General features: G+C 41.2%; 1 protein-coding gene across 4 annotated transcripts in view; it reads left to right on the top strand.

The window, feature by feature from the left end:
* The window catches only part of LOC135198587 (uncharacterized), a 93,176-nt gene extending 82,778 nt beyond the window's left edge, over positions 1-10,398 (top strand). For all 4 annotated transcript variants that reach the window (XM_064226312.1, XM_064226310.1, XM_064226308.1 and 1 more), the window contains one exon: positions 9,422-10,398. In XM_064226312.1, coding sequence (XP_064082382.1) covers positions 9,422-9,443 — 22 coding nt within the window. In that variant the 3' untranslated portion in view covers positions 9,444-10,398. The remainder of the gene's footprint in view (positions 1-9,421) is intronic.
* The last annotated feature ends 8,476 nt before the right edge of the window (positions 10,399-18,874 follow it).

Below are 18,874 nucleotides of genomic sequence, written 5' to 3'. Positions count from 1 at the left end.
TGTTGACTGTGGACTCTTGGTTCCACTTGAATAATCTCTATGGCAATGGAAGGACCTTGACAACCGAATTTTTACCTACTTTCGGAGATTTACTCATTTGATTTCTAAGTTAAGTTCATAGATGAGGGCATCTTCAGCTCTTCTAAGCACCCAAATTATCTCTCCCTAAGGTCTTGAGATTTATCATAAGATCTGGTATTCATAGTTGCTAATGAAAATGACTTACAGTAAACATTGGATACACAGCCAAACATGGACTTGTCAAATATCTGGAAGCCTTTTAATATTGAGTAAGGATTTTATATGAGGTGTCTTTATGTACCATTAAGTTAGCGACTTCTTCATGACAAAAGGTGCAATCAGCATGCAAAATAAAAAAAAAATTAACGTTTGGCTAACCTGCTAGGAATGTTTGTTCTTGTCAGAATTTTTCATGCCGTGTCCTTGTGCTGGTGGTGTGAATTGGTGTTGGCTGATTATCTCTTGTTTTGTTTGGATTGGTGCTTTCTGTTTTTACATTTTGTCATCTACAGCAAGCATAAATGAAAGCATTACACTGTATGGGAATGAATTTGTATGAATGCTTCAGTTGTGCCCTTATAGCGTAACTGTTAAGGCACAAGTGTGATTTCCTGCTTGTGAATAAGTGTTCTGATGATGATGAATTTTGTGAAATCTGAAGATGCAAGAGGCTGGTAGATTGAGGATAATTTGTTAGGACCAGCTACTCAAGTTTTCTTTTTTCTTCTGGTGTTGCTTCTCCTCCTCCTTTCTCCATTGCCTGATAGATAATCACTTTCTTACTCCTTCTGCTCCACCTTATGTTCCTTATGTGGTTCAGGAGAAAAGTAATTGGCAATTGAGGAATATTCTTCATTGGCTAGAAATTTTACTAGAAATAGAAATATTAGGGTGCAGATCGCAGCAACACCCAATTGCTGCCCCCCCCCCCACACACACACACACACACACACCCAGAGAGAGAGACACACGTTAGTGTCTGCTGTAGCCCACCCTCTGGACTGCAATGTGTTAGTTGTCTGCACTGACAGGGAACCATGGTGTGTGTCTGGGCCTAGGTTTGTGCCCTTCACCACCTCTCTCACCTGTCTTCCAGCTCAAATTTGATGCGTTGTCCGAAGAGTTTATTTGGTAGTTTAGTGCTTGTGTTTACCGGCATACATAACAATAATTTCTAGTGTGTGTTTACTAGTAATACGTGTGAAGTGATGTATTGTTGTCCCTGTTACGGCCTCTGAGGGCGGTCCGCTTCAGGTTCAATATGAAATAATAATAAAAAATTTTCAATACCAACAGTTGAAACTGGGGATACGAATATAGAAAGAAACACTAACACAACAAAGGTTTATTTACAAGCTTACTAACAGAGGTAAATGCTGAATGGTATCTCCTATTTACATAAAAAGATTAAATCTTACACTGCATGCACTGGGGGAACAGTGAGGCAATTCAAATACTTGCTAGTCTATTTGGCAATTCGAAGGGATGGCTTCTCAAAAGGAAAACGGTGATTGCAGACGTCCTCTTGACTCCGTATTGCAGAAACTAGTTTACTTGAAAGGCAGGAACTCCCCAAAACCTGTAGCAGGAACTTTTCTTCTCTGAAGTCTGCTCGGTGTCGCGATAACACTGTAGTCCACTCCTGAAGACGACTAGACCAGTATCCAACCAACTCTCGAACAACTTTTCTTCTGATTCTTCGTCGGTCCTTTTTATTCTCTTATCTCTCTCGGATGATCTCTGCTGCTGCTGATCTCTTACTGATAATCTGATCTGTGGGTCTTACTGAGGATATCTCTCTGTGACTAACTGGTGATCTCTCTAACGATCACTGCTTTCTCCAACTTCGACCGTCTTATTTATACGGCACTTTGGGGGTGGAGCCTACGGCGAGTCAGACTCCCGAGTTTACTAGGACTCCTTAGATGAATCTAGACGAGGTATTGCATCAGAAATCGCGGTGTTTCTCACGACACATTGGCGCGTGTTGCACTCCACAACACGCCTGCCGATTCTAGAACAGCCGCAAGAACAGGTGCCTCCAACACGGGCACGAAAGCCTCCTTACTGCCGAACTTCTCGAAAATGCATTCTCCTTTCCTTTAACTTCCTTTGCTATGAAGCAATTACCATCACACGCCCCCCCAAAAGAGAAAAAAAATGAAATAAACTAATTTTTTATTTTTTTTCTAAAGAGGAACAAGAATTAAACAGCAGGGAACAATTCTGCATAAAGCTTTAATCCAGTCAAACACGCACGCTTCTCCACACACACTCACTCGTGCGATAACAGAAAACGGTTATTAGGCTACTCATTCTGAGAAATCTCTAGAGAGGCTATCAGGTAAAACATTATCCTTCTCTCTTACTTTTTCCATTTTCTGAACTCTGCTCAAAACTTTGAAAGACTAAAACACCTGGTGTTTTTCTCAAAACTAATCTCACTCAGTAACACTGTTACACGGGCGGAGGCCACGGCACGGGGCGTTGTGTATAATTCTGAAGCAAATTTACATTTATTGCCTTTGCTCTACTCTTACCCACATTAATTCTATAATGTATATTTCCCCTCTTCTCTAAAACTGAAAAAGGACCGTCGAAATTATGAGATAAAGAGGAACCTTCTTTCTGGACTAGTACTAAAACTCTATATCTCATACACAAACTTCTCTCTTTTGCTCTAAGATCAGATTTTCCTTCAGTTAACCCTTGACTTCCGTTCGGGTTTTTTCGCTTAGTGCCAAGCGCTTCCGTTCTCCTCCGCTAGCTGCCAAACATCTCTTAAATTTAAATTGTTTTTATAATACTCAAGATTAGTTTGCAGTCATCTCTACCCTTACTTCTAGGCAAAGTTCCGAACATATTTATAAATGCATTCTCAAAAGATAAGCCTACTGAAGGAATATTACATAACTGAACTCTGGTAATTACTTGATTCGGTTTCCAGGCAATTTGATATTCATGACAGCTTAAAGCATACCTCTTCACATAATTTTTCATTTTAGGCCAAAAGTACGCCCTACTAATACACTTGAAAGTTTGATTTACTCCCAAATGTCCTTGCTCATTGCGTTTTAACTTCAAAACTAGCTCACGAAGCTTCCTAAGAACCGCTAATTGTTTTGTGATTTCCTCTTTACTACCTGACTCAGGACGAACATAACGACACACAACTTCGTCCTTTAAACAAAGTTTCCTTACACACAGAGATCATCATCCAGTTCACATTCAAATATTCGGGTTAGTGCCTCATCCTCTCTCTGCAACTTGACTAGTTCATCCTTATCCAAAACGTTAAGAGCCTAATTCATCACCGTAACTAGGACTAGATGCAGGTACATTTACTACGTTACTCTCGACAGCTACGCCTTCCCCTTGGCTATCACTGTCAACATTGATAGTTTGGTCTCTCGGCCAAACTCATGCCAAGATCAACCTCGCTACCTCTATCACACGTTCGAATCCATGAACTTACTCACGTTTGAATCCACGAACTCACTCTCGTTCGAATCCACGAACAAATTATGACCGTAGTCTACGTCTGTATCTAAACCCGACCTAGTTACTACCATTTCAGGCACTGGAATATTCCTCTCAACAGGATTCACATTCTTGGATAAAGCTAAGTCGTTACCGACAATGTCAATGCCTTCAACGGGCAAACTGTCCACAACGGCAAGTTTCACTTCTGACACTACCTGACTTTCTAAATTAAACTTCAACAAAGGACAAAGAACACAAGTGTTAGGAAATCCACCTAACATGACTTAATCTTCCATATTGATTTCTGCCCTGTTCAGCACACTCACTCTTCGAATCAGTGAGACATCAGCCCCTGTTTCTCGAAGCAAGACTACTTCTCTCGAATCTACTCCTCCAAGAGAGGAAACTACGCCTTCTGACATAAATTCACCAAAAACTTTCCTAGTTTCTCTCGTCACATCCCTACTTGACGAAATGTTAACTAGAGACACTGGTTTCTTACCGTCCTTCTTTTCTACTGCACAATTTCTCGCTAAATGCCCTTTCCCATTACATCGGAATTAAGTTAATTATGAGCCACTAATGCCATTTTACTCTTAACAAACCTTAGACGTATGACCAGGTTTTCCGCATGTATGACAGGAATAGTCACTTTTACTCGCATTGCTATTACTAGGACTGAAACCTTTACTGTTTTGTACTCTACCAGACGAAGGATGATTTCATTTCTTACTAACACTCAAATTATGAGGTAGACTATATTCGTCAGCTAGCCTAGTTGCTCCTGCAAAAGATACTTCTCGCCTATCCTCTATATAAAGCTTAATCTCAGGAGATACATTATCTTTGAAGTTTTCTAACAATAAGTTCTTCAAACTATCTAATTCATCAACTTTAGCAGAAGTTAGCCAATCAAAAAAAAACCTTTCTAACTTCTTACCGTATTCTACATACGTAATATTTTCATCCTTTCTTAAATTTCTAAATTTCTTACGATACGCCTCCGGTACTAACCTGTATGCGCTAAGAACAGTTTCTTTCACGATATCGTAATTATCACATTCCTCCTTAGACATGCAACTATACACAGTAAGTACCCTACCACTCAAGACTGACTGTAAATATAAAGTCCACGTTTCTTTAGGAGAACCTACTCGTTCTATTAACTTCTCAAAACCCATGAAATATGTCGTAACATCTTCCTCATCAAACTTTGGTACTAATTTCAACACTGCACTCATACCTAACCTATCAGCTCCGTTTTAGTTTTCACCTGTCAGACTGCTACGAGTACTTTGTCTTAACCGCGCAATTTCCAACTCATGCATACGCTCCTTCTCTCTTTCTTGTTGCTGCATTTCTCTCTCGGCTGCTCTTTCCTCTCTCTCAGCTGCTCTCTCCATTCTCTCATACTTTTCCCTTTCTTTCCTTTCAACATACTCACGGAGATCATTCCCCTCTAGACCTAGTAGCCTACCCGACTCAATAAACTTTCACCATCTCGCTCATTCTGATTCTTTCTATATTTTCCCTGTTTCAAACTGTTAGTGTTGATAGCCTAAGCAAGGTCGCCACAATGTTACGGTGTCAAAATATCCTGGCAAAGGTCGACACAATGTTACGGCCTCTGAGGGAGGTCCGCTTCAGGTTTGATATGAAATAATAATCAAAAAATTTTCAACACCAACAGTTGAAACTGGGGATAGGAATATAGAAAGAAACACTAACACAACAAAGGTTTATTTACAAGCTTACTAACAAAGGTAAATGCAGAATGGTATCTCCTATTTACATAAAAAGATTGAATCTTACACTGCATGCACTTGGGGAACAGTGAGGCAATTCAAATACTTACTAGTCTATTTGGCAATTCGAAGGGATGGCTTCTCAAAAGGAAAACGGTGATTGCAGACGTCCTCTTGACTCCGTATTGCAGAAACTAGTTTACTTGAAAGGCAGGAACTCCCCAAAACCTGTAGCAGGACCTTTTCTTCTAAGTCTGCTCGACATTGTGATAACACGGTAGTCCACTCCTGAAGACGACTAGACCAGTATCCAACCAACTCTCGAACAACTTTTCTTCTGATTCTTCGTCGGTCCTTTTTTTCTATTATCTCTATCGGATGATCTCTGCTGCTGCTGATCTCTCACTGATAATCTGATCTGTGGCTCTTACTGAGTATATCTCTCTGTGACTAACTGGTGATCTCTCTCTCACGATCACTGCTTTCTCCAACTTCGACAGTCTTATTTATACGGCACTCTGGGGGTGGAGCCTACGGCGAACGTCACACTCCCGAGTTTACCAGAACTCCTTAGATGAATCAAGACTAGGTATTGCATCAGAAATCGCGGCGTTTTTCATGACACATTGGCGTGTGTTGCACTCCACAACACGCCTGCCGATGCTAGAACAGCCGCGAGAACAGGCGCCTCCAACACGGGCGCGAAAGCCTCCTTACTGCCAAACTTCTCAAATGCATTCTCCTTTCCTTTAACTTCCTTTGCAATGAAGCAATTACCATCTCAGTCCCCTGTTTTGGACTGGGATCTAATCCCTTTTACCCATTTTCCCTAGTTATAAATTATTACAAATGTACGAGTTTGCACTGGTGGCTCTTCCTCTTCTGCTATTAATCTAGATTTAGCTAGCTTTCTGCTGGAACTGACTCTTGCTTTCTTGTTTCTCAGCGACCACTTCTTAGTGTTGTGCAGGTTCCTCCAGCTGTCATCGATGTTTTGTGGTGATGTCATGCAAGAACACTACTTTCTCCTACTTAAGCTGGTATCACACTAGTCATTTCTTGCTCACGGTTTTGGCCAGCATCCAGCCGATGCTCGCGAGCAAGTATTGTATCGTCACACTAGGACCTCATGGTTTCGAGGAGCAGTAGGAAAAAGTAAACAAAACTGATCAGCTGATATTATGGTGCCCCCATCGGCATTGTGTGTCATTGCTGGCAATCCCTGCTATGTCCCATGCTCTTGCCACTGCACCATCTTCATTTGCAGATTTGCCATTTTCTATAGTCTCTGTTCTTTCTTTAGACTTTGTTTTTCAACCCTGATTTGATTTGTTTGCTGAGATTTGGGTTTAAGCACTGCCTAGTTCACATTGTTCCTCTTTCACTTCCCTTTTTCTAAAGATGAATGTGTTGATTCGTACTCTTTTGTATCCTTCTACTTTGGCTTTTGTTTAAACAAGTAAGAAGTTAACACTGCTTATGGCAAGGCATGTTATAAAGAGAAATTAGTACCTTTTGGAAAAGGGATTGACGAGAAAGCTAGTAAACTAAAGTTAATTGCTCTGCACCCAACATGCTCAGTGTAGTGTGCTCACAATTTGTGATGTGAACACCTTTGGAACCAGCCAACCAAAGTGAAGTGCTGACATGTTGCTGATTTATTCTAAAACAACTGAGGTGAATCTTGCAAAAGTATCACCTGAAGCTGGTTCTCAGAATTCCACTGCATCACTTTCCAGTATTATGAAGCTGCCTAGGGCTGTGTTAGGACTTTGATCAGATATCAGTTTTTCACCTATCTCAAACATGTAAGTTTTAGGTTCTTGCTTCAAGAAAGCAAAGACTTCTCTCATCAGTAAGGCACTTTGGCCTAACTGTTAGGAGGAAGTACTTTTGAATTTAGTATTTCATTCTTAGCATGATAGCTTGATTACTAAGAGGATATGCATATGTATGTGAATGTTTGTGTGTATACTTGTAGATGTATATATGTAAATACATAAGAAATATTGATTACTATATTTACATAAATGTTATCCCTGCAGGGGCCAGCATTTCTTGAGGCATGAGTATTAACCTAACCATGAAAGTGTTTCCAAAGCTAGGGTTGAATGTCTAGTTATTTTCTACAACTTCGTTTAAAGTAATAGAAACAGTTGTGCATACTTTTATGTAGTAGTTCAACTCGACCACTTGTAGCTGTTTTTTGACACATTGTCGTCTTAACCCTTAAATGTTGAAGGCCTTGGTATGAGATTCCTCTAGGTTATTGCCCCTAGGAAATTTTTCTGCTTGAAATTTGTGTGGAATATCCCAAGCCATTCCTGAGTTGTTCTTCAGTATTGATCAAGGCTCACTTTCTGAGTGAAAGAATTGCAAATGTAACCATAACAGGTATTTTGAACTCTGTTTAAGTAGATAAGAAGGATCCTTTGAAAGCTGTGTACAAAGCAAAGCTTCTAGAAGAACCGTAGGTGGTATATCCTTGTCTCCAACTTTGCACACACAGTAGTCCTGAGTGTGAGAGGGGGAGAGAACTGTTATGCAACAAAGCCATTTAGTCAATTTTTTAATCTAGTCACTTGTTTTATACCATCATTTTTTCTTGTTCCCAAGACCTCAGGGAGGGGGCTGGAGTCATGTATTGGACATTTCCAGTCTCAATAGTATTAGTTTTACTAATTTCTTAGGGTCTTTCAGTTCAATCTTGGAGGCCATTCTTAAGGGCAAATTGACCATTTCTGTCGACATGTAGAAGTTCTTCAAAGTCGTGGCACAACCTCGGTCAAAGTAGTATCGATGCCTTGTCTTTTAAGGGAAGGTTTTCAGATTGTAAGCTCTGTTTTGGTCCAAATACGACACTACAAATAGTCACCTGTGCGTTGGCATCTTTTAACAAAATTGAGTCAGAGGAACACTGTCTTTAGACGACAGTTTAGTTCTTACCAATTCATTTTAGGCAATCTTAAGGGTGTAAGATTATCTGTTATGTCTAGCCTCAAAACTGGGGCATTTTGATGAATGACAAAAAAAATATGCTTTTTCTGATCCAATCAATGGTTTTCTTGGGATGAAAATTCTTTTTTTGGGCTTTTTCCAACAGATACACAGTCAGTTTCCTAATATTGCAAGAATGTTCATAGGTCTGCCTTTTGAATTTGACCCAGACCCTACATTCATGCAAGTTGGAGGTCCTTTCTGAGAATAATTTTATCACAGATTCTGACTAGAGAAGAGCAAACTGTTTATAAACAACCTCAAGCTTTTGCTGGTTTAGAATGGTCTTATGCAAGCAGAGCATCTAGCCATAGACAAGCTGATTGTAGTCTTCAACAACCGTTGAACCCCTAGATCATTACATAAGGAGGCAAGGGACAAATCAAGAGATCTGATTGGGCTAGCAAAAAAACTTTTCTCCTTCGAACAGCATTCCTTAAATCATTTTGCCCCTTGAAAAAACTGTTATCGAAGACCATCTCAACGGGAAAGTTTTTATTAGAATAGTCTTCCACAGGTTTGCCAGAAAATGTGGAGCATTTTTTTTTAAAGGAAATACTAAAGTTTTGAGCTTCACAGAACAATGATGATTTTGATGGTTCCTTGATGGTATCAAAGGTAGTAGTTTCCCGAACTTCTAATCTTGGAGCCTAGGTTAGTTCTCACCAGCTCCTATTGCATTGTAAGAACTGTTGTTTGTGTTGTGGAAAGGCAAGAGACTGCTGAAAATAAGTTTTTTTTTCAAAATATCATTCCTTCAGAAAAGAGGTTTTTCTGGAGTTGGTGTGATTGTCATTTAAAAAGATTAAATTTATATTAATTTGCTTCATTGTACAACAAATTTAACTTTATGAAAGTATAAGAAGTTTATTACTACTTGATTAGTTTACACCAGAATGGGCATATTAAAAGAAAGCTAGAAGTTCCCAAACTGGCATAGGTTATGAACCACAGATTTTGGGTTGCTTCAAAACCATTATATAGTTTTGCAGGCATTTGTGTTAATGTTTTATTGCTTGTGAGGGAAGCAAATTTTGTTTTGTACTTTTTAGAGCTTAATTTTGAAAACACTAAAGTTGATCCTCAGATCACACTTTTAAAAAATGTTAGAAGGGATTTGAAATATTTTACTTTTATTTTTTGGATGAAAACTATTTTGTTTCATATCTTTCCAGTTGCATTGAATCCCAAAAATAGTGGCATCAAACAAAGTATTCACAACAAGGCAATTATAGATAAATTCAGCACATGTTCTTCTGAAGTAACTGGACTGAGCTCCAGATGGCAATCACAGATTGATTTTGTAAGTGCAATCTTTTAAATTTACTATTCTTACCTTGAGAGATTGTATTCATTACACAGTTTATCATTTAATGCATTTAGGAAGATGAAGGATTTATTCCGAATTGCATGCAAAGTAAAAAGAATCCATCAACCTTGAATTTGATCAACTATAGGGAACCTGTTGCCTACTTACTCCGTTGGTTGGGTTGCAGTTTTTATTAAGTGTTGCAACCAAATTTATTTTGTAAAACTATAATTTTGCTTGAACTGTTGATGTAGGTGGAAGCAGGATTGAATAGCAAAGGGGAGTACAAAAGTGGTTCCCATATGTATTGTAAAGTGTTGAGAATTTTTTTTTATCTAAAGGTTTGTATGACAACAGAGATACCATTTAGAGGCATTTAATATTACACAATTTTTTGTAAGTTCCATTTGTAGAGATATAAAAGGTAGCTCAGTATTTTTGAATTTGACTGTTTTCATAGTGCAGTTGTGTGTAAGTTGCATTGTTTTGAAAGGGTTTTAGTAGGTCCTATTTATGTTAAGGTATCTAATGATGGGGAGTGTATTTCTCGAGGTCCTTCATGATGCCCCTCTGGTTTAAGTTAATGGCTTATAGGAAAGTTATCCCATCTGAAATACAAAGGTAATAGATCTAATCTTTTAGACAAAGCTAAGTTCTATACATTTCATGACTTTTGTTTTATTTGCACGTTTTATCAGGACTAATAGTCATGCCATGCAAAGTATCTCTCTCCAGTTTAGGTACTGGTGGTATTGTAACACTGCAAATTGGATGAACTGTATTTTTAACCATGTTTTAACGCAATTAGATGAATTGTATTTTTAATAAGAATGTCTATAAATACTACTAAAATTTTATTTTCCTGAAACTTCTTGGTTTTCCAAGTGTTGTCAGTGATACATTTTCATAGATTAACTAAAGAACATGTGATTTTTCATCATAATGTGGCAAGTAAAACACTATGGTCATAGTAAGACATAACTTGTGCATTAATGAAACTGCTTGAGGATCATTTGAGCAAGAGGTTTTTAACCTGAAAATATTTTATGCTCAAAGTAAGTATCACTATCTCTAAACATAAAATTTCATTACAAAATACAGGTCAGCCATGTTAAATAAAAATTATTGTATGTGAGCGAGTTACTCTAGTTTGCATACTCGCAGACTACTGAGAAGCCAATATGTTGAAATTCTTTAAATGGATTAACTTTAACATATGGGTGCTTCTTTGGGAAGTGTTTGCAATGGGTCTTCATCTTATCTTTGAAGGCTGTTGGATACCAATACCAGCGCTAATCATCTTTAAATTTAGGAAAGCACATTTACAGTGGAACCTCTTGATTTAGTAAGTAATCCGTTGTAGAACATCTGACGAAGTCCGAAACTACAAGTCCCAAAACAATTTCCATAAGGAATAATGTACATCCAATTAAATTAGCATTTCAGACACCCAAAAATAATTTTAAATACATTTTGTTGAGAATGGTATTTTACATAAAACTGAAAAATATAAATTAAAACAGAAAAATATAAATGACTGATGAAGTGGATAAATTAACTTTTAAACATCACTTACCTTATGGAAAAATAGACTTGTTAGTAGTATATAGAAGACTGAGAGGAGGGAGGAAGAGAGGTTATTATTTGGAAAGGGAATCCCCTTACAGAAGGACTTCTGGTATCAAGGACCTATCTGGGCTTGATTCTCTTAATTTGTTTTTAACCAGCACTAAGACCAGCTAGAGTTGCTGGACCCCTTTTGCACAACAAAACTGTCCAGACAATTTGTTTAGTGTCTTTTAAGGTTTGCCTAAAATGGAATGGAACAAGGCACTGTCATTAAACTTGTTGGAGACATTGATTAAATCATATTTAGTGATTGGTGATAATTTTAAAATTTATTTTTTACATCGCTCCACTTTGCAAACATGTCCTTAATCACCGAAAGAGGCACATTATCCCTCTGATTCCTCATCTTCTGTCTGTTGCCATTCCTGCTGAAGGTTTTGCAGCTCTTCAGTGGTTAGCTCTTCCCTGTGGATGTCTACTAAAGGCCTGTCCAGAAGAGTGGGCGTGGTCACCAGTACACTACATACACTGTTGAGTGTTGTGCAAAAAACATGGTGGAGAGACACACTTGACTGTTGTTTGAATAGAAATGAAGTAAAATTTACTAAAACGGTCAGAGAGAGAGAGAGAGAGAGAGAGAGAGAGAGAGAGAGAGAGAGAGAGAGAGAGAGAGCTAGCTAGCTAGCTGCTCAGTGGTGTGGCCGGTATGGTCTTGGCCTGCCACCTCGGTGGCCGTGAGTTCGATTCTTTGGCATTCCATTGAGGTGTGAGAGAGGAGTGTTTCTGGTGATAGTTCACTCTCAACGTGGTTCAGAAGTCATTTAAAGCGATTGGTCCTGTTGCTGAATAACCACTGGTTCCATACAACATAATAACACCATACAAACAAACGAGATGTGTATATTGTATTTATATATCAAATTGATAAGGCATTTGCTTACGTTAATTTATGTAAGATCCAGTTACCTAACCCACTGGCTTTTCTTCATTTACTCGTACAGTGGGGCTTGGTTGCAGATCAGCTGTTGCGGGATCAGTTAACCATGGGTTTTTCTTTAGACCACTTCTCGGTCTATATCGCCGGTATGAATCACAGCATCCCGGGCTTGTTTGGGTTACTACATGATGTTTATAGGTAGGCTAAACCTCGGCCGTGGTCCGATAACCACCAATGTACATGAACAGATTCACTTTGTGATATTAACTTACAATAAAGGTAATAAAACTATTCTCACCCTATGTTATTGGCCTATCTTCATAATAAATAGCCTATTCATGGAATAATTCCACACCATTAACCCGTAAACGCCGACTGGACGTATTTTACGTCTACATTTTTTGTCTCTGGTGCCGACAGGACTTATTTTACGTCAACATACAACAGTTTTTTTTAAAATTCGCGGAAAAATACTTTTAGGCCTACCAGCCGAAAACACTTGAATCATGCGCATTGGGGGATGCTGGGAGTTCATGGATCAAGGTGTTTTGTTTACAATCGTTACGCAGGCGCGCAAGCGCGATTTCTTTCTTGCCAGGCACTCCGAAGCTGCTGATCCAACTGGAGAGGAGGGCATCCATGCAGGTGCTGGTGGTGGCCTCCATCATCGGGGTTGCTTTAGGCCACCTGGTGGACCAGTCAATGATCATCAGGAGGTATCTTGCACCCCGGATGGTGGTAGGGGCCCAACAATGTCTACGTGGATGTGGCCAAACTTTTGCTTAGGTTGGGGAAAATTGCCTACGCCCAATCCAGTGTGCCAGCTGACTTTGCTAGTCTGGCATGGGATGCAGTTCCCGGCCTGTTCCCGAGTCCTTCCGGATTCCGTGCCCATAAAAATTTCTGTCAGGAGGAGTGTCGTTGTTTGGCCTGATGGGTGAGAGAGGCTGTGGATCACGTCAAAAACCTTTTTCCTGCAGGAGGCAGGAATCAATGGGTGGAGGCAGCCGATGCTGGTGTTGCAGAGGTGTGTTGTGCCAGAGGTCCCGAAGGGCACGTCTTCCCACCTAAGGGAGGTGAGGGCTGTGCGGTAGGCTGGCACTTCCAAATCGGTGGACTGTTCCCAGGCCAGGTCATCATAGTCGATTCCGAGGTGGACAGCGCTGATCTCGATCCTAGATAGAGCGTCAGCCACGGGGTTGTTCTCACCAGGGACATAGTGGATGGTGTAACTGAACTCTGCGATGGCAGACCAGGCATCACCCACCTTGGTAAAGGTGTGGACCAGCGGCTGATGGTCTGTCCTAATGGTGAAAGGGGAGCCCTCCACAAGGTATCGGAAATGGTGCATGGCCTGGTAGATGGCCAATAACTCGCAGTTGAAAGTACTGTAGCAGGTCTCGGAGGGCTTCAACTTCCTGCTGAAGAAGGCAAGTGGCTGGTGAGACCTGTGTGTAATCTGCTTCAGGACAGCCCTGCAGGTGATGTTGCTGGCGTCAGTGGCAAGTCATAAGGGCGCATCAGGGTACTGGTGGGCCAAAGTGACAGTCCTGGTGAGGGACGTCTTAGTTTGATGAAAAGCCCGTAGCTGCGCTGCTTCCCACACCATCTTCTTTGGCTTCCCCTTCAGGACCTCCGTCAGGGGGGACATGGTACGGTCGATGTCTGGGATCAAGTGGCAGTAGTAATTCATCATGCCGATGAATTCCTGCGGGGCCCTGATCATCATTGGACTAGAGAACTTCTCTACGGGAACCACCTTCGAGGCCATGGGTTGCACACCAGTCGGGGAGATCTAGTGCCCAAAGGAAGTCCACCTTCTCTGCACCAAAGATGCATTTGTCGAAACGGACGACCAGCCCGTTCTCTTGGAGCACTTCAGGACAGCCTGAACAAGATGTCATCAATGTAGTGGATGCAGAAGGGCAGGTTTCCCAGGATGATGTCCATCAGGTGCTGGAAAGTGGCTCCGGCATTCCTCAGGCGGAAGGGAGTAGAAGACATAGGACCTGAATGGCGTGATGATGGCTGTCTTGGGGACGTCCTTGGGGTGTACGGGAAACTGAAAATAGGATTTAAGGAGGTCCAATTTGGAAAACACCTTTGCTCCATGGAGGGCCCCGGTCAGGTCCTGCATGTTTGGCAGTGGGTAGTTTGGTTTGTGTGGTGTTTTTACGTTGCATGGAACCAGTGGTTATTCAGCATTGGGACCAGTGGCTTTACTTGACTTGCAAACCACGTCGAGAGTGAACTTCTATCACCAGAAATACACATCTCACACCTCAATGGAAAGCCCAAGAATCGAACTCCCAGCCACCGAGGTAGCAGGTCAAGACCATACCGATCACACCACTAAGGCGCTCGGCAGGGGGTAATGGTCGAGGGTCATTGCCAGGTTCAGCTGACGGTAGTCTCCACCAGGGTGCGGGTACTGTCCAGCTTCTTTACCGTGTGAAGGGATATGCCCATGGGCTTGAAGCCTTCCTGCAGATGCCCATTTGTTCCATCTCTGTGAAGGCCCTCTTGGCATCTAGGAGGCAGTTTGGCAGAAAGGGGCGGAACTTGGCGTATGTGGGAGGGCCCGTGATTGTAATTTGGTGATATATACCATGTTTGGCTGGGGTTCCGGCAACCTGACGAAGTTAAGTTCTCACTTAAGCACATCAGGGGAACTCCTACAGGAAGTTGCCGTATTTGTGGGGAGCGACGGAACAAACGGTGGGTATGCTTGGGCCTGTGGCGAATGGGAGTGTGGGGTATGTCCCCATGTCGAGGAGATGCTTGTGGCCCACGTCCACCAGGAGTCCATGCTGTGTCAATAAATCTGCTCCCAAGAGGGGGGCCTTGACGTCCGTGACAATGAATGGCCAGATATAAGTACGCCCCAGGATGGAGATCTTCAGGGGCTTCATGCAGTAGGTGTGGTTGGGCGGTTCTGTTTGCGGCCAAAAGGGCGGCTGTGGCGTCGGGGGTGCAGCTGCGATCCTCTCCAGATGGAGAGAACACAGACTGCGGGCCAGATATTGTGTCAGACGTAGAAGCCTATGGGGTGTGGCCCCGATGTGGTGGCGGCCATGGCTGATGATGAGGGCGGCCAACTTCCCGGTTATTTGGTTAGGGATATGAGCAGGGGGATTCGCATTTCCTGGCGTTCTTCCCAAACTTCTGGTGGAAGAAACACCAGGCTGCGTTGTCCTCTCGCTGCTGCATGGGAGCCTTCGTCTGGTGCACGGCGTATACCTCTGCGGCCTCAAGATCATGTCATCAGGCAGTTGGTTGATGGCAGGGGGCGAGTTTGGCGGCCTTGGTTAGCTAGCTTCTGGGCTTTGTTGACCAATTCATCCACGGGCAGGGCGTTGGCGTCGGGAATCTGTCCACGAACCTCTGAGGACAGCTGGCGGAGAAATATCTCGCGGGGAAAAGCTGATCTCCTTTCTCCGCTTGTCAGGGCCAATCTCCGTTAGTAGGAGGAAGCCCATTAACTTGTCCCAGTCGTCCTTTGGGTCTGCGTCATGCAACAGGTTGATAACGAGATCAAGGACATGGGTGGCCCTCATGGGGACGGAGAGGGAGTACGTGTCGACAAGCTTCTGCTTCAGTTTGCCGAGGGTGACTGGGGTGACATGTGCATTTAGCCACAGGGATAGGCGGCCAAAAAAATCCATTGAGAGAGCTGCTATGATGATGTCAGCCTTGATCACCTCATCTGAGAGTCCCATGATCCTGAATTGGCTTGCCCGGTAGAACCATGAGGATGGGTTTTGCTGACAGAAGGGCGGCAACTTGACCGACTGAGTTGCGGCTGTGCATGTAGGTGTGGTGGAGGCTGGGTAGCCTCTGAGGAACTGTCTGCTGTGGACCCTGGCATTGTCATCTCACAAGAAACAGTTGACGGGAGTTGTGGATGGTGGGCCAAATTGTTCGTAAAACGCCAAAACACACCTGGGGAAGATGTGCTATATTGAATACGCTAATGGCATTGGTGTTGACCATGGTGAGGAACTTTCAGAGACCTAGACTGTGGCGCCATATTTAGTCCGTTAAAGGTTCTTTGAAGGTGAGGGCTGTAATGAGGATGTTGCTGTCTGAGCCAAAACTGCTGAGTAAACAACCACCTTGAGTACATCTTACTCAGGTAGATCACCCTTATTCACTTTATATTTAATTGATGAAACAAGAATACAATTACATCGTTAAGCATACCATTCAAAAGATTGAAGTTTGTCAACATAATGCGATATATAAAAGCACCATACAAACTAAAATAAGTATGTAAGGTCTTAGTAAAAAATGTTTTCAAAGCAGTTTTTAAATCCAATATGGCGTCTCGCATCTGGTCCCTTTCGTGTTCGGCATCGATACCATGTCCTTCCCAGCCTTCCAAGCACTCATTTCAACAATAGTAGCATATATATGTAATGTTTATTGATCTTACTCAAGATTGCAGTTGTAATCAGCACAATAAAACATTTTGTTGCCTATACTAGTGAAAGTATGAGACTTCTTATTCCCAGGGTCTTGGTTTGAACTGAAATTCATTTTTACCTTGTAATCGGTGGTTTTATCCTTATTGTCATCACAACTAAAACTCCAAAGTGCTTGTTTGATTGTAATTATACACATTTTGGTCTTAAATCACTCCAAATTGCATTTGAAATAAGTTGCGAGAGTATTGACAGTGAAGCCACGGCGGGAACAATTTTTGTCTTAATGTACAGGGTGTCCAAAAAGGCTCAGTATACCATTACAAGTATTTATTGCACAGAAACCATATAACTGAGTACTAATGCAGTTTTTTGTAGAATGAAGTGCTCTGAATGTAATCTTGAATGTAGAACATTCTACAAAAACTGCATTACCCTATGTTACATGGTTTCTGAGCAATAAATACTTTTATGGTATTGGGACTTTATGGAGACCCTGTACGTACATCTGGCTACCAAAAGCACTGGTGAGTAGACAACAGATTGGTGAATTCTTTATGAAAAAATGTATTTTTTGATCGCACTTTTCATTGATTTAAGTCTATATTACTATTTTGACTTTATTTTTAATAATTGTACCTATGCCTGAAATAAATGTAAACTTATTGTTTACATGCTAGGAATGGCAAAATTTCATTGTTGCCAATTTAGTGACGCTTCACACACACACACTGAATTAAACTATTTCCATGAATTCTAGTTGTCATGGTTATGCAATAATGACAAAATTGCTCTATGTATATATATACTAAAAATAGTTATGCTAATTTCACTTATTTCCACGGTTTTGTGTAAGGCCTTTGTAAAATGTTTACAAAAGTTTTTAAATCATACATGGCGTCGACCGACTGAGGGGCCTTCATAACCTGCATGGATCTCACTTTCATTTGAACAATATTAGCGTATATATGTAACTTTTATTGATCTTACTCAAGATTGCAGTTGTAATCAGCACAATAAAACATTTTGTTGCCTATATTAGTAAAAGTATGAAACTTCTTAATCCAGGGGTCATGGTTTGAACTGAAATTCATTTTTACCTTGTAATTGGTGGTCTTATCCTTACTTCCATCACAACAGAAACTCCCAGTGCTTACTTGACTGCAATTATACACATTTTGGTCTTAATTCACTCCAAATTTCACTTGAACTACGTTGCGGTTCTTAAGCGCTTGCCCAACAAACACAGTTGCGGACAGCACACGACTATACAGTTTGAGATTCAAAGCTTTATTCCCTTAATTGTTTACTTTACTCATTATTTAGTTTAACTTTACTTTGTTACTTCAAAATGTTTATTTTAACTCTTGTCTTATCCCTTTTTTGCAACCAAATTAACCCCAAAATATTAGATATTTCTCAAGTAGATACGAGCAGATGGCAAAATGACTCATTGTTGCCAATTTAGTGGAGTTTCACACAAGCGCTGATGCATTTACAAACTGTTTCCATGAATTCTAGTTGTCATAATAATGCAATAATGAGAAAATTGCTCTAATATGTATTTCTGGGCTCAGCCTGTGTCGCTCCGTGAAATACTTCCTTTAGTGAACATTTCTAAGGTAAAATATTGCTATAATTATCAGAGGAAAACTAAAATAGTAATGCCAGAATAGACTGGCTCGCTTACCTTTAATAAAGGTGTCGGTATGGTATCTGGGGCGAGTGGAAACCACTACCAGAGGTCCCTTGCCATTTAGGTTCTCCCTTCCTCAATATCCCTTGTCTACCGAGGAGCCGACGCAAGGCCCCGCTACCCGCCACTACTAAGACTAGCGCCTTTGTTTACATTCCTTTAGATAGCATTGCTCACACCACACACGTTTTTTCCTTGTGCTGTGTTTTACGCTCGTTTGGATTATCTCTCATCTTCAACATGGATCTTCAAGCTTCTGCATCCAAGTTAAGTACAGTAGTACCTCGAGATACGAAAGGCTCTACTTACGAAAAACTCGAGATACGAAAGCCAATGCGAAACATTTTACTGCTCTACATACGAAAAGTTTTCAAGATACGAAAGGTTGTTGCTGTAAAGTCCCGAGATTCGCCCGGACCACCGAGAACAATTTTAAAACTCCCGCGCCGCCAACTGAGTAAACTCGCCACCATCCTCCCGCTCTCCCATTGGTTCCTGATGGTAGTCACCCCATAAGGTCCTGCTCTCCTATTGGTCAGCATCTACCCCTTGTGCTTTAAGTATTCTATTGGTAAAAGGATGCTGTAAATTGAAAAACTTATTCATGCAATACATTTAATAAAAAAAATCATTAGGTAAAGATAGAATAAAGAATAGAAATGAATGGTTATTATACTGTTTGGTAGTTTCAGT

The sequence above is a fragment of the Macrobrachium nipponense genome, chromosome 22 (genome assembly GCF_015104395.2).
Source record: "Macrobrachium nipponense isolate FS-2020 chromosome 22, ASM1510439v2, whole genome shotgun sequence".
Lineage (NCBI taxonomy): Eukaryota > Metazoa > Arthropoda > Malacostraca > Decapoda > Palaemonidae > Macrobrachium > Macrobrachium nipponense.
The sequence above is the reverse complement of the archived record's forward strand: the minus strand, read 5'-3'. Positions and strand labels throughout refer to the sequence as shown.